The following is a 12,471-nucleotide window of genomic DNA, read 5'->3' as shown; positions in this document are numbered from 1 at the left end:
GAGCTTAAAAAGGAACCACAGGCAGCCACAGTCATTCCACCGGCTGACTCTGAATGACTGAATGCTCATTATGGACTTAAATAGATAGCAGCCCGTGTCTGAATATGTGCGTGATTGTAGATGAGTAGATTTTCAGCGGTGATTACATTTGCACCGTCAGGGAGACAACACAATTGAATCTTTTTTTTTAGTTCAGTTGTTTAATGTCTCTATTATAACAGCTCGGTAAATTGTACTTACTGCATATCTGTAATAATAAACAGGACTTCATCTCATGTTTTGGAAATATGATATGTTAAAATATTTTGAGATATGAAAGCGGGTCTGGAACGATATGGAATTTTCATTCATGACAACAGTGATTTAGATGAAAACTTAAAATCATGTCAAACAAATCGTTTTGCATGCTGGGAAATGTCCATATTTGCTTGGTAAGAAAGAGTGAAATGAGATATTTCAATCTTGCACACTAAATGTGAAGCTATCACTTGCAGATAGTTAGCCAATCTTAGCAGAGCGACTGGAACGAGAAGGACAAACCCAGTAAAACATCATCCAGCACCTCTAAAGCTCTAAGTTACACCGAGTATGTTCAATCTGTACTTGTGTAAGTCTGACATGTTTCTGGACTGGACAAAGTCACATCCCATTTTCTCTTGCACCTGTTAGATTCTTGAACTAAAACAGTTTTTCTGCCCTTCAATAATTTGCTCTACAATTAGACCCTGTCTGAAGACCTGGTCCTGTCGGATCTGAGGCCTCAGCGCTGGTACCAGTTCAGAGTAGCGGCCATCAACAGTCACGGCAGCAGAGGCTTCACAACACCCAGCAAACACTACATCTCCAGCAAAGGTAATGCAAACACTGTCTAAACACGCCCCCTCGCTGCCTTTAAAAAGCGACCCGCAGAGCAGACCCAGGGAGAGCGATGGTTTCTGTTGCACTTTTGATATTCTTACTCGAGCAATGGCGAAAAAGCTCAGACTATTCAGTCTGTGTCATTTTCACGAGAGATATTATACCTCTGTGAGGAAAAATCAGGAACATTTCCTTTCCTGTCCTTCCCTGTTCTTTCTCTCTCTTTCACTCGGAGATGATGGATAAGGTACGTGCAGCAGGAAAACCATCAGGCAGTCCATAAAACACGCCAAGGAAAAGCACAGCTGCACGTGCACCTATTCACGCATACTGTACAGAAACGTAGGTGTACTGTACTCATATTTGCTCAGTTGGTTTAGTGCCAGACTGAAATAAATAGAGTGGGTTAGTGACACACACACACACACACACAGCAGGAGGTCTTTGCTCTAATCGTTAGCAGATTTTGATCATATTGGTGTTGTGCCAAGATTGACTAGTGATATCAATCCCTTGACAGGAGTAGCTGGTGCATGTTTGTACGTGAACGATGGCTGCAGGTTGGACAGATCTGTGGAAAAATGTTCTTTATCGATCGAGCACTTATGGCAGATTATTATGGAGAGGTGCCGCAGATAGAGAATATGCCTCATAGAATATAAACTCTGTTTAAAACATTTACATGTTTGTAAGGGCTCTTGCTTTATAGTGGAAGTTGCTCTCGTGTCTGTCTTTTATACATATAGCTGGAATTAAGCTGTGTGTCATGTTTAAAAAAAAAAAACCCACAATGTAAAGGAAATATGGGAGAGATCAGGAAACAGCGATTATTCTCAGTATTCCCAGCGACAGTGAAAACAAACCACCACATCCTGAAAGAAATGGATTTATTAATGACCAAGTCTGGAAGAGGAGTTTATTTTCCTGCGCTCTAATAGAGGATTGTATTACTTATCTGACATGCATACAGAAACCCTTAAAGATAAATTAGGTATAATGTAGAGTAAATGCTCTGCATGATGTACGGGACCACGTCACAGATTTGGGAGTTTATGTTGGTGATCGTCCCACATGCATAGCCTCTTACATGTATCTCCGCTGAAGCTTAATTCCCCCATAAGGCTATAGCCAGAGGACGGCATGGGATTATTTAGGTTATTGCTTGGCTGGAAATAAGCCCTTCATGAATTTTCAGCAGAATTATATGCAGAATTGTTATTTTAGACAAGTGAACTATGTCCCTGTTTTTATTGCCCTGCTCATAACCAGCTTTCTCACAAAATATATTTACTTACATTTCACTTTTTATGCGCAGTTACGTTTTTTTCCACCCTCTCATCCAACATTTAATTTACATAATACATTGATTAAAAACTGTCCCTTTAAGTAATATGTGGCTGTGTGTCAATGTGAGTACCTTCTGAATGTGTTTGTATTTAGAGAGCAGGGTCAAAGGTTAAAGACACACCGCATCATTGAAAATACCATCTGATCGGAGTCAGAGTCTTGTGTTTCCAGTTCAGCGGTTTTGATTTGTCAGGGGCTCGAGGTCAGCGGTGTGCTAATCAGGAAGATGGCCCATGGTGACTCGCTGCTAAACCATAGACTCCCTCTTCCTTCTCTATTCAGATGTTGCACAGGGATTACAATTACAAGGTAACATCTTGATCTGAAAACTCATCCTGATGTCTTCATCTAATGATCAGATTGAAGGAGATACACAGAGAGGAAAAGGAGAAGAATGTGTGTTTTGGTTCTCATATGAAAGTTACTGCTGGCACTGAGAGTACGCACTTGGTATTCCAGAGGAAAAACCACACATGGACACACAAACAGGCCAGGTCTTCGCATATGCTTCCCCAACTTTGATCTCTGCATCTGGTTCGGCGAAGCATTGCCTGGGGGCCTGTGGGAGGCCTGAATGGGGGATGTAGTTCTAATCAGATGCATTTTGTAGTTTTAATCAAATACAGGACTTGGGTTTGAGGTTCTAATGAGATACAGATCCAGTGTTGAAAGAGCAGGGACCTGGGGGGTTTCCTGCTGGAGGTAGATGGTGACTTAGCGGTGGTCGCCTTTGGTCCGCTTCATGGCTGCTACTGAAGACGGAGGATCCAGGCTTCTCCAGAATCGCTCACCTTTCATTCTGCAAATCCAATTAACTTAGTCGACTTGAATAATGCTAAGAGGAAATTATCCTTTCCAGTGTCTCCTATATTTCCCTACAGCAGCACCTTGAAATTAAGTTATGGAAGAACTCAAGCTGGTGTATGACCTCTGCTTTGAGGGAATCACAATATTAGCTCCAATTAATCTCCAATAAAGTCTACAGTAGTTTTAATGGCTCCTCTCCCCTGGGACAAAAGATAGCCAATAGCCGAAGACTTTCTATACCCTGGGTTTGGCTTTGCAGGCAGCATACAGCGACATATTTTAATGGAAAAGGTTTTTGTCTTATGGGAAGGCAAAGAGGCGCTCTTAAAAATCTATTATTTTGATGAGAATAACATTTCCTCTTTTGAAATCATCTTTTAACCATCTCTCTCTTTGCAGACCCCTCTCCTCCAGAACCTCCAATTAATGTCAGAGTGACCAACCAGACCATAGAATTGATCGGCTCACAACCAAGGACCCAATTCTTAGAAAGGTATAAAACAGATGACAGATTGCTGGGTTTTGCATCTTTACACGATCACAGAAATTGTCTGACATCAAATAAATAAAAAATAGGAAACCCAATCCTGAAAGAATGTAACACAGAGGTCTTTGCACAAAAACATATTTACTTCTAAACTTCACATGAAAGGAAGTTCTTTTCGTGCTACTTTATTACCATAAATTTGTTTACGCCCATGCTATGTTGTTTGACTTGGTGCTGTCTCTCCATAGGTCGAAGGCAAGTGGGGTCGCAGTGGCGGTCTTTTTAACTTGGGAGCCCCCCAGAGAGGGAGACCTGCCAGTCCACAATTACAGAGTCACCTGGATGTCTCGACATGCACACGCGTCGCACAAACGCACACACACACTGCATGCACACGCGCATAAAGTGCACAGCAATAAACACACACGCCCCTCTCACTCTCGCATGGCGGACCAGGGTAAAAAGCAGAGCAGCAGCAGAGTGACTCAGGGGGTAAGGAAACCTTTTAAGAATCTCAATAGCACTAAATGTGTGATTGGATTTGTGTGATTCAACCTGCGCATCACTGCCTCTAAGCCTCACTAATTAGAAAACTGTATTTTATATGGGAATCTGTTTAAAAATGTCAAGTTATGGATTTATGGGGTGCTATGTGCAGGACTGTTGCCTTTCTTGGCCAGAAGTCTGTAGCGTTTGCAGAGTCTTTGCTGATTTCTTGGCCAACTTGTTTTAGTCATTCATGGCCCAAAGAAAGCTGATAAGCTAAACGGATTTAGCAAAGTGGTGAGTTATTTCTTGAACCTATAAAACCTATTTTTTAACCGCAAAATTATTTTCACACAATCGCCTCCGTTTCTTGGTTTAAATTAAAATGAGATCCATATTAAATGCAGAAATTGTATTTTTAATTACATTTTAGTAGGTCTGCAAACCAATGCAATATAAACCAAACACACATGCACGCACGCACGCACACACACACACACACACACTTCCACACATGAGAATGCATATGCAGGATGCATTTCTCATGCTATCCTGGTTGTCATTACCACAATTATTTTAAAGGTCTCTGCAACATTCAAACAAAACTAAAACGGCTTTTGATGGAAAGCGGAGGTGCTCGACCAGAATTACTCATCATGTGTTGTGTATTGTGTATGTCTGATCTACAAGTGGAGAGAAAACAACACACACAATATACACGAGGAAGTGGTGATGTGTTATACTGAACAGTCCTTCATATTCATACTTTATATCAAACATTGAATGATTACCTGGAGATTAAAAAAGGAAGTAATATATGAAATATATGGATGAATCCAATAAGAAAAAAAAGCTAATGTAAGCAGTGCTCCTGCTTTGCTGCATAATTGTTAAACTTAAATTCTTGAATCTGAAGCTTACATGACAGAAACTTGACGAAACCTTTTAAAGATAATTTATTTTCGACATATTCACCCTGAAAATGCCTTCCCGTTATCTCTGCAGGCCTTTTTTTTGCGTATGTTTCTCAGACGGACGTACCAGTATCTTCACGAGACATAACTTTGTTAGAGCCCTTTGACAACAGGCAGTCTGTACGGCGGTGAAATGACACAACAACTTATACATGTGGATGGACTGAAAGCAGCGAAGGAGCGGCTTTGTGCATTTGGTTAGCGTGTTAACTCAAGTCGAAGCATCTGGGAAGGTAAAAGAGGGACTTGTCAGTCACTGCTGGACGAGGACCCTTTGACAGAGAGCATATCGGCTATCATAGACGTGAAGTAGATGATCTGTGCAGAGATAGAGTTCTAATGTATGTTCTGTGTATATATTTGGGGGCCTTGGAATCTATGTCCAGGGACAACAGATGTAAAATAGCCTTTTGGCTAATTCTGGCACATTTACAGAAATGTTTATTAATGTTCGCTGTCCCTGTTAAATAAACGAATAAATGAAAAAAAAATGAAATAATGATTGATGGCTGTGGCTCACAGATTCCATCCACATGTGATCAAATGCATCATACCTAGAGGATGATGGATAATAAAGAGAAGCATTGCCAAGATGAACTTTATAATTAATGCTGCAAAACCAGTGAGAAGGGTTGATTTCACTTTTATGATTATAGGTGTTCCGAGTCCAGTCAGCAACTCCAAACTACGTTTAATCACAGTAAACAGCACGGATATTACACCTTTGACGCAACAGCTCTGATTGCCTCTGATCTCGTTAAACTCGCTCTTAAACGTTCACTTCAAGAGCAGAGACAAAGAAAGAAAAGAAAAAACAAACAGCGAGTCTTTAATACAAGTGCATTCTTATGGACCTAGCTATGCTAAATAGCGATGCTGATCCAAGGCTGAGCCTGGTGGAGCCATGTATCTGCTTTCTGGTCCTCAGTTCTGCTTGGTTGGAAGGCCTGGAATTTAAATGAGGCCCCCCTAACTTGTGTTTCTTACATGCAGCTGCATCTAGATACACGAGGAGGCAGCGGCATCTCAACAGGTAGGCAGGACAGCCAAAACAACATTTTTACGCTGTGCAAAATAGCTTTCATAGAAAATATTAATATCTCAGTGCTCTCCATTAACACGCCATAAAACACTCCCTTACTGTGGATAAAACAGGCATCATGTCAATCAGGAATGCCTGCAGGACTGGAGGGACTTAGTATTAAATTATAAAAAAAAAAGGAAAAGAGGAAGATTTCAAACATGGAAAAAAACGCTGCTTTTAAATATGCATCAAATCCTGACCTATAACGTCCGCGGACATTATGCACCAAAATAAAAATCCAGGCTTCTCTTGGTGTCTGTGTTTCTCACACACACACATGCACACACCTCCACACACACACACACACACACACACGAAGCTGTACAGGCCATATGTTTTGTCTATCTTGGGCATGATGGAAATACTTCAACCCCATTTCATCTGCAGGTCACCAAGGAACTGCTTTTAACTTGCTTTTGTCTGTTGTAAGAGTATACATATACAGAACCACACACATACAGAGAGAGAGAGAGAGAGAGAGAGAGACTCGCTATCATCCTAGCATCTCTCTGTTGCGACTAGCTCAAATCATGGCAGACAGACTAAGACCCTCATAATGAGCTGTCAGTCAAGCAGTGTGCTAATGCATCACAGGCCTTGATGGAAAAAGCAAAGTGAACACAACACTCAGGATGATGATGGCAGTATAGATGATGAAGACGGTGGCAGTACATACGCTGGCTATCGTGGTGGACTCTGGTTCAGCGGTTATTCGGTTTTCATTTTGTCTCCAAGAAAGTTCTAGCGAGTGAAAGTGAATCAGGACAGACTGGGAGATAATAATCAGTGTTTAAATTTAAAAAAATAGCGAAATAGAAATGTGAGTGGAGCCAGGTGAAGCTGTCTGGATGCTCACGTGCTGAGCCCTGATAGTTAAAGGTCACCCTCTCCAAAGATAATATATGATGAAAACAGTGCAGCGACATTAGTTTGATGGTAAAGCAATGATGTAACAAAGCAAAACAATAACATAGCAACAATAAGTGCATTGTGTCCCATGCAATCCTTCATCTAGCGTCATTGTTATTCAATGTACTGTACAATCATGATAGAACATAGGTTCTGTCCTCAGTTATGTATCTGTATATTCAGACCCGATAGTGGCACTTTTTTCGTGCGGAGACACTGGACAAAGCACAACTTCCTGTCCTTGAAGTTTAAATCTAAGGCAAACAGACCTCTGTTTTTTTTTTTTGCTTTGCTTCAGATTCAGCCTTCAAGGATGAACTTCCTGTCCTCAGATGCACAACAGAGGCTTAATGCATAGCATTAACTTGTTTTAACTTTCAATAAAGAATGGATTACAATTCAAATACTCGCAAGGCAAAACAATGATTACTCGCTGAGGGTTATATAACGTGATTATGACATCATATCAAAGTATAAATGAGCTGAATCAGTTTTAACAGGTGGATGGGCCGGACAAATAAGAGAGCTTTGATCTGTTCATGAAAATATAATAAAAAAAACTTGATGTTTCCATCCTGTCGTCTGCTCTAGACACAGTGTGAGCTGTGGCTGCAGGGTCTGCTTCCTGCTACAACCTACTTCCTATCTGTCCAGACGGTGGCCTACTGGGGCCAGAAGAGGCTGAAAAGCCACAGAGCTCAAACTTCTTGTACCACTACGACACAATCGGGTAAACACACTTCTTCCTGGGTGCTATGTCTTGTCTTGTGTGAAAGAATATTGGGTGTCTACTCTATGAGTCTGACACAAAGTATTATTGAAATGCATCACCGGATTTTAAAATCTAACTAATAACATGCTTTGCAGTGGTTATGAAGGGCTCTAGTAAATAAGCTGCAGTTTAATATGACTGACCATCATGCTCTCGCTTGCTTGTATTGAGTTAAGTGCACAAATACAGCCTGATATAAAGTTACTGAGACATGTATAACCTTTATGGCGCCACTAATACTCCAGCAGGTATGTTACTGTTTAGAACTGCAGAAATAAACACACAGGGTTGCACAGTTCAGCAAAATTAACATAAACTGTCGCTGTTTGTCTTCCACCTCACGCAGGTACACATTTTTCATCATTTCGTGAACTCGTCATGCCTTTACAGCGTCTCTACAGTGAAGTGCACTGACAGCACCAGAACCATACATTATTATTATGAGTTCTTAGCGGCTGTATCTGCTGACTTTCAGCATAGTTTGTCTCCCTGCAGCTGCATGATTTAAACACATATTCCATGGAAAGTTAATGGTCGTCCAGGCAACCGAGGTATTTATAGGTGACCTGTCGGTCATCCCGCCAGAGGATTGCAGCCAGCTGCAGCTTTGTTATCAAGCCGCATGCCTAAAAATATTATGTGGCGCATATTGTCATATATAATGTATAATGCATTTATTATATGACAGTCTTTAAGGTGGTTTCTCTTAATGCTAATGAGGGTCAGGTAGTCTTTTATTTAATCGTAATCCCAGCACAAAGTAATATATTTATAACTCATTTGCTGTAGAACAGGTTTCACGCATCGTCATTTGTGAAGTGCTTTTATGATGGTGCCACTTTTACATAATCAGGAGTATTTACATAATTAATGTGTAAATAACTCATGCTTACTGTTTTACAAAAGACACAACAGGCTGGTGATGAAACCATTTTGCTTTAATGTTATTGTGAAAATGTGATTGAAAAAATTTGACTTTCCTCTCCTCTCCTCTCCCAAAGGTGAAGACTTCTCCAATGAGCTCCCTTCTTTCTCATCTTCATTGTCCCTGCCCTCCTCTCCTTCCCTCTCGTCCTCCTCCCCTTCTTCTTCCGACCACCCCCATTCCACCTCTCTCTCTCACCCCGAATCCTCCCTGAACCCTGACGCCGCCACCCCTGGAAAGCTTCGCCTGGAGGTCGCTGCCCCTCATTACCATGAGGACCAGATGCAGGTCAAGGTGTTCTGGAAGTGGCCTAACCACGGTGAGCCGATCACAGAACACGGAACAACTAGAAAATGTCCCCAAGAAGAAAAAAGAGAAAGGAATAAAGAAAGGATTACAGATAAACATCACATTGATTGATTCCTTTCTCAGCGTTTTGAAATCCTGACATGCTTTTAAATAGACTGGAATGAGACATTTAGCTGATTACCGATATGACATTATTAAAAACAATATCCATCTGAGAAAACAGCACTCTCTCTCTCCTCCCCTCTTTTCCTCTGCAGCTGTCCCTCACGCGAGGTCTAGCAGCTTCACCACAGACAGCATTTTCTAAATTCTTCTCTTTGCGCTTGAAAATATCAAACGCATTTCTAATTAATTTTCTGTGGTTCTCACTAAGAAGCTATTTATCCTGCTACACAAAAATAGTGCGAGAGCCAGGCATTCCCGGCTGAGGCTCGCTTTGGCTTTGTCTTGACTTATAATTGAATCCCGCTGCTTTCACTTAGCACGGGCTATCACATCACAGCTGTCTGCATTGATCCTGACAGTCAGGCCTCATCCAACCAATAAGAGCCAAGTGTTTTCAGTGGCCATATCATTAGTACTGTATATAGTGATTGATGTTTTGATCTACAGGCAGGCAGAGATACACCGGTCCATACGTTTTGCGGTGGCGTCCACACACCTGCAGTACTAATGTTACCAGAGCAGAGCGAACGACAACTGTGCAGGTATGACACACCTGGTCAGTTCTTATGCATCTGTGTCTGTTGTTGTAATAGTGTGCAGTGTTTTGTGTCTATATGTCTATAAATGTCAGATTTCAGCTCCATAACTCATTCATTCATTCATTCATTCATTCATTCATTCATTTTCCTGACCGCTTTATCCGAAAAAACACAAGACAATTCAAACCATAAGGATACGCTAACTGCAACCCACAGCTAACCCCCGTTGTCTTATTACGACCTAATACAAGGAGAAAACAAAAACTTCTATGCCTCTGTTTGTGTGATGATTTGAGTTATCTATAAGAAAATGATTTGCAGAATCATCCCAGCAATTGGAAACCATTAAACGTGACATCAAAATTAAAATAGACAAACCAGAATCTACCTCAAATAAACATTAGAAGCGTTTTCTCTGAAAATGGTGCAATTTTAAATCCAAATAATGAACTGACATCAATAAAAAAGGAGCTTTTTTAATAAATTAACTGTTAAACTGGAGTTTATACTGTGTGCGTGAAATTTGCCAACAAAATGTCACCAAGAAAATAACTATATACACCAATGCTAGATCTTTTCCCACTGTTGCCCCAGCGGGCGAAGGTCGCAGAGTTTGATTTCTTTCATTAAAGTTCAGAGCTGCTCTTTTTTCAAAGCAGTTAAGTCATTTCTCACAATCTGCCAAGCAGTGCTTCAAACTCCGTTGTTTATTTTAACATGGAGCTAATGAGCTGCTTTTATTGTGCAAAAAAAATAGAGGTAATATGTATATTTTAAGGAACCTTGTAATACATCAGTTTTAACAAGCAGCTGTCTACATTTTACATACTAATCTTTCTTTTTGTCCCTAACTTGACTTACTCTCTCTGCAGGGCACCCACTACACCATCACAGGCCTGCTGTTTGCCTGTAAGTACCAGGTTGTTGTGGCAATGAAGGCTGACCTGGGGTCAGAGGCTGTTGCTTGGGTTACGACCCCGACTTGCTCCTCCATCAGGGTCAGAGGAGGCAAAGCTTTACCCTGCAACACTGATGGCAAGGGTAACCAAACACACACTTATCGTTACACTGATCGGCGATAATCCTGCAAATCCCAATTTTAAAACTGTAGCTGTGGAAAGTAGTTTTCTAGTCGTCTTTTGGGAATGGTCAGAACGTCAAAAGATAAAACACAACATTGGGTATGATTCCTTGCTAATGCAGTTCCAGATCATTAATAATATATTCAGACAGGGATTAAATATGTCAATTCATCGTATAAAAACCACTTGGAGGCATCATGAGTGAGGAAACTGTATTGTTTGTGTCAGAGCACCTCCTGTCAGGCAAGAAGGCGGTACTGCGTCCTGAACGGTTGACAGCTGACTTCCAGCAAGTCAATGGCACCCTGTCCATGACCCTGCGCTGGAGGATGTCCCAGCATGCACTGGGCCCATCGGCTTTGGAAGGGTTCCAGTTCACCTGGACGCTGCAGTCAGGGGTTACAACAACATCAGAAGGGCTAGAAGACACACTTATCTCCCAGACGCAGACAATCGCACTGGTGAGGCACTGGGGAAATAGACAGTGAGGGTATTGTTCTTGAAATGTGAGTGTTCTATGTGTGTCATGAGTCATCTGGGCTTTTTTTTTTCTTTTTAAGGCCTCTTTTCTATTATTTAAATTCGGATTTAAAAGAGGCAGCATCAGAATTCAAATGATCAAACTACATTGGCGCATACTTCCACCACCTTTAAGTCAAGCCTCGTCCGACATCAGACTCATAATCCTGCAAACATTGCAGGGCTTTGACAGGCTATCCCTTGTGAAGTCATATTTAACACTGGTGGAGCTACATTTTACTTTAACATGTCATTAGATTATTTCTTCTCTTGCTCAAATCGAATAATTGTGTTGAAACTGACCATGCTTCTCCCTCCACAGTCTCAGCGTTCGGTGTCAGTTCATGGTCTCCAGGCTGAAAGTGTATACCAGCTGCAGCTCCAGGTGCTAACGGCAGGGGCCAGCAATGGCGCTGTCGTCTCCAAGACAATACACACTCCAGCAATCAATGCCACACTTTGATGGGTAATGGCACTTTCTTTGTAATACACTGTACTTTTATAACATATATCAAACATGCCACAAATCATCTCTTCCAGGCCCGAAGTCCACAGCTGTCACTGTCGGCTGAACTGCAGTCATCTTGACCAACACTTCTCCACTGCCCTCAAACATGCGTTTCATGGCTGTTCAAGCACAGAACACATGACCAAAGCCGTAAAATAAGAATAAAAGATTAATCTGTTAACTCATCCAAAGGTTAAGTATATTGCCTAAAGCATTATTTTTTTTAATATTGTAAAACTATGCTATAAATAACTTTACCTGTACATTGTACTAGTTAAAATAATACCAAGTACTTACATTTATGCTCAGTTTATTTTATTGAAAAATATTTTCTTTTTTTTTATTAGAAGTCCAACATTTTTCATTCATGCCACAATTTTGCAAGATGTCTACAGGATAAGTGATTGCTTGGATGACTGCATCTGGAAATACTTGGTGTTTATATAGAAATAATAAATGAGAATTTCAAATCACCTGACAGCATTGGATCCAAATTCCACTTGCAGGCAACTTTAATATAGTGTGTTTTTGATCATGCAAATAGAGAATACTATAGCACTGACTGATCTTATGTACAAATAGTAATGTATAGCAACAGACTGAGTATTTTTTATTTTAATACATATTCTGCTGCAAAATTGTTGTGATTTGAGTTGGTGTGCTGTAGTCTAGAAGTAAACTCAAATATATTTTGTTGACA

At 40.8% G+C, this 12,471-nt stretch overlaps 1 protein-coding gene across 1 annotated transcript in view; it reads left to right on the top strand.

Annotated features, from left to right (window-relative positions):
• Positions 1 to 11,726, top strand: part of anos1b (anosmin 1b) — a 28,888-nt gene extending 17,162 nt beyond the window's left edge. The window contains exons 6-14 of the mRNA XM_068743824.1: positions 723 to 852; positions 3,412 to 3,531; positions 3,771 to 3,991; positions 7,544 to 7,682; positions 8,726 to 8,968; positions 9,571 to 9,665; positions 10,535 to 10,697; positions 10,973 to 11,205; positions 11,586 to 11,726. Of these exons, the coding sequence (XP_068599925.1) occupies positions 723 to 852; positions 3,412 to 3,531; positions 3,771 to 3,991; positions 7,544 to 7,682; positions 8,726 to 8,968; positions 9,571 to 9,665; positions 10,535 to 10,697; positions 10,973 to 11,205; positions 11,586 to 11,726 (1,485 nt within the window). The remainder of the gene's footprint in view (positions 1 to 722; positions 853 to 3,411; positions 3,532 to 3,770; positions 3,992 to 7,543; positions 7,683 to 8,725; positions 8,969 to 9,570; positions 9,666 to 10,534; positions 10,698 to 10,972; positions 11,206 to 11,585) is intronic.
• The last annotated feature ends 745 nt before the right edge of the window (positions 11,727 to 12,471 follow it).

The sequence above is a fragment of the Brachionichthys hirsutus genome, chromosome 9 (assembly GCF_040956055.1).
Source record: "Brachionichthys hirsutus isolate HB-005 chromosome 9, CSIRO-AGI_Bhir_v1, whole genome shotgun sequence".
Classification (NCBI taxonomy): Eukaryota; Metazoa; Chordata; class Actinopteri; order Lophiiformes; family Brachionichthyidae; genus Brachionichthys; species Brachionichthys hirsutus.
The sequence above is the reverse complement of the archived record's forward strand: the minus strand, read 5'-3'. Positions and strand labels throughout refer to the sequence as shown.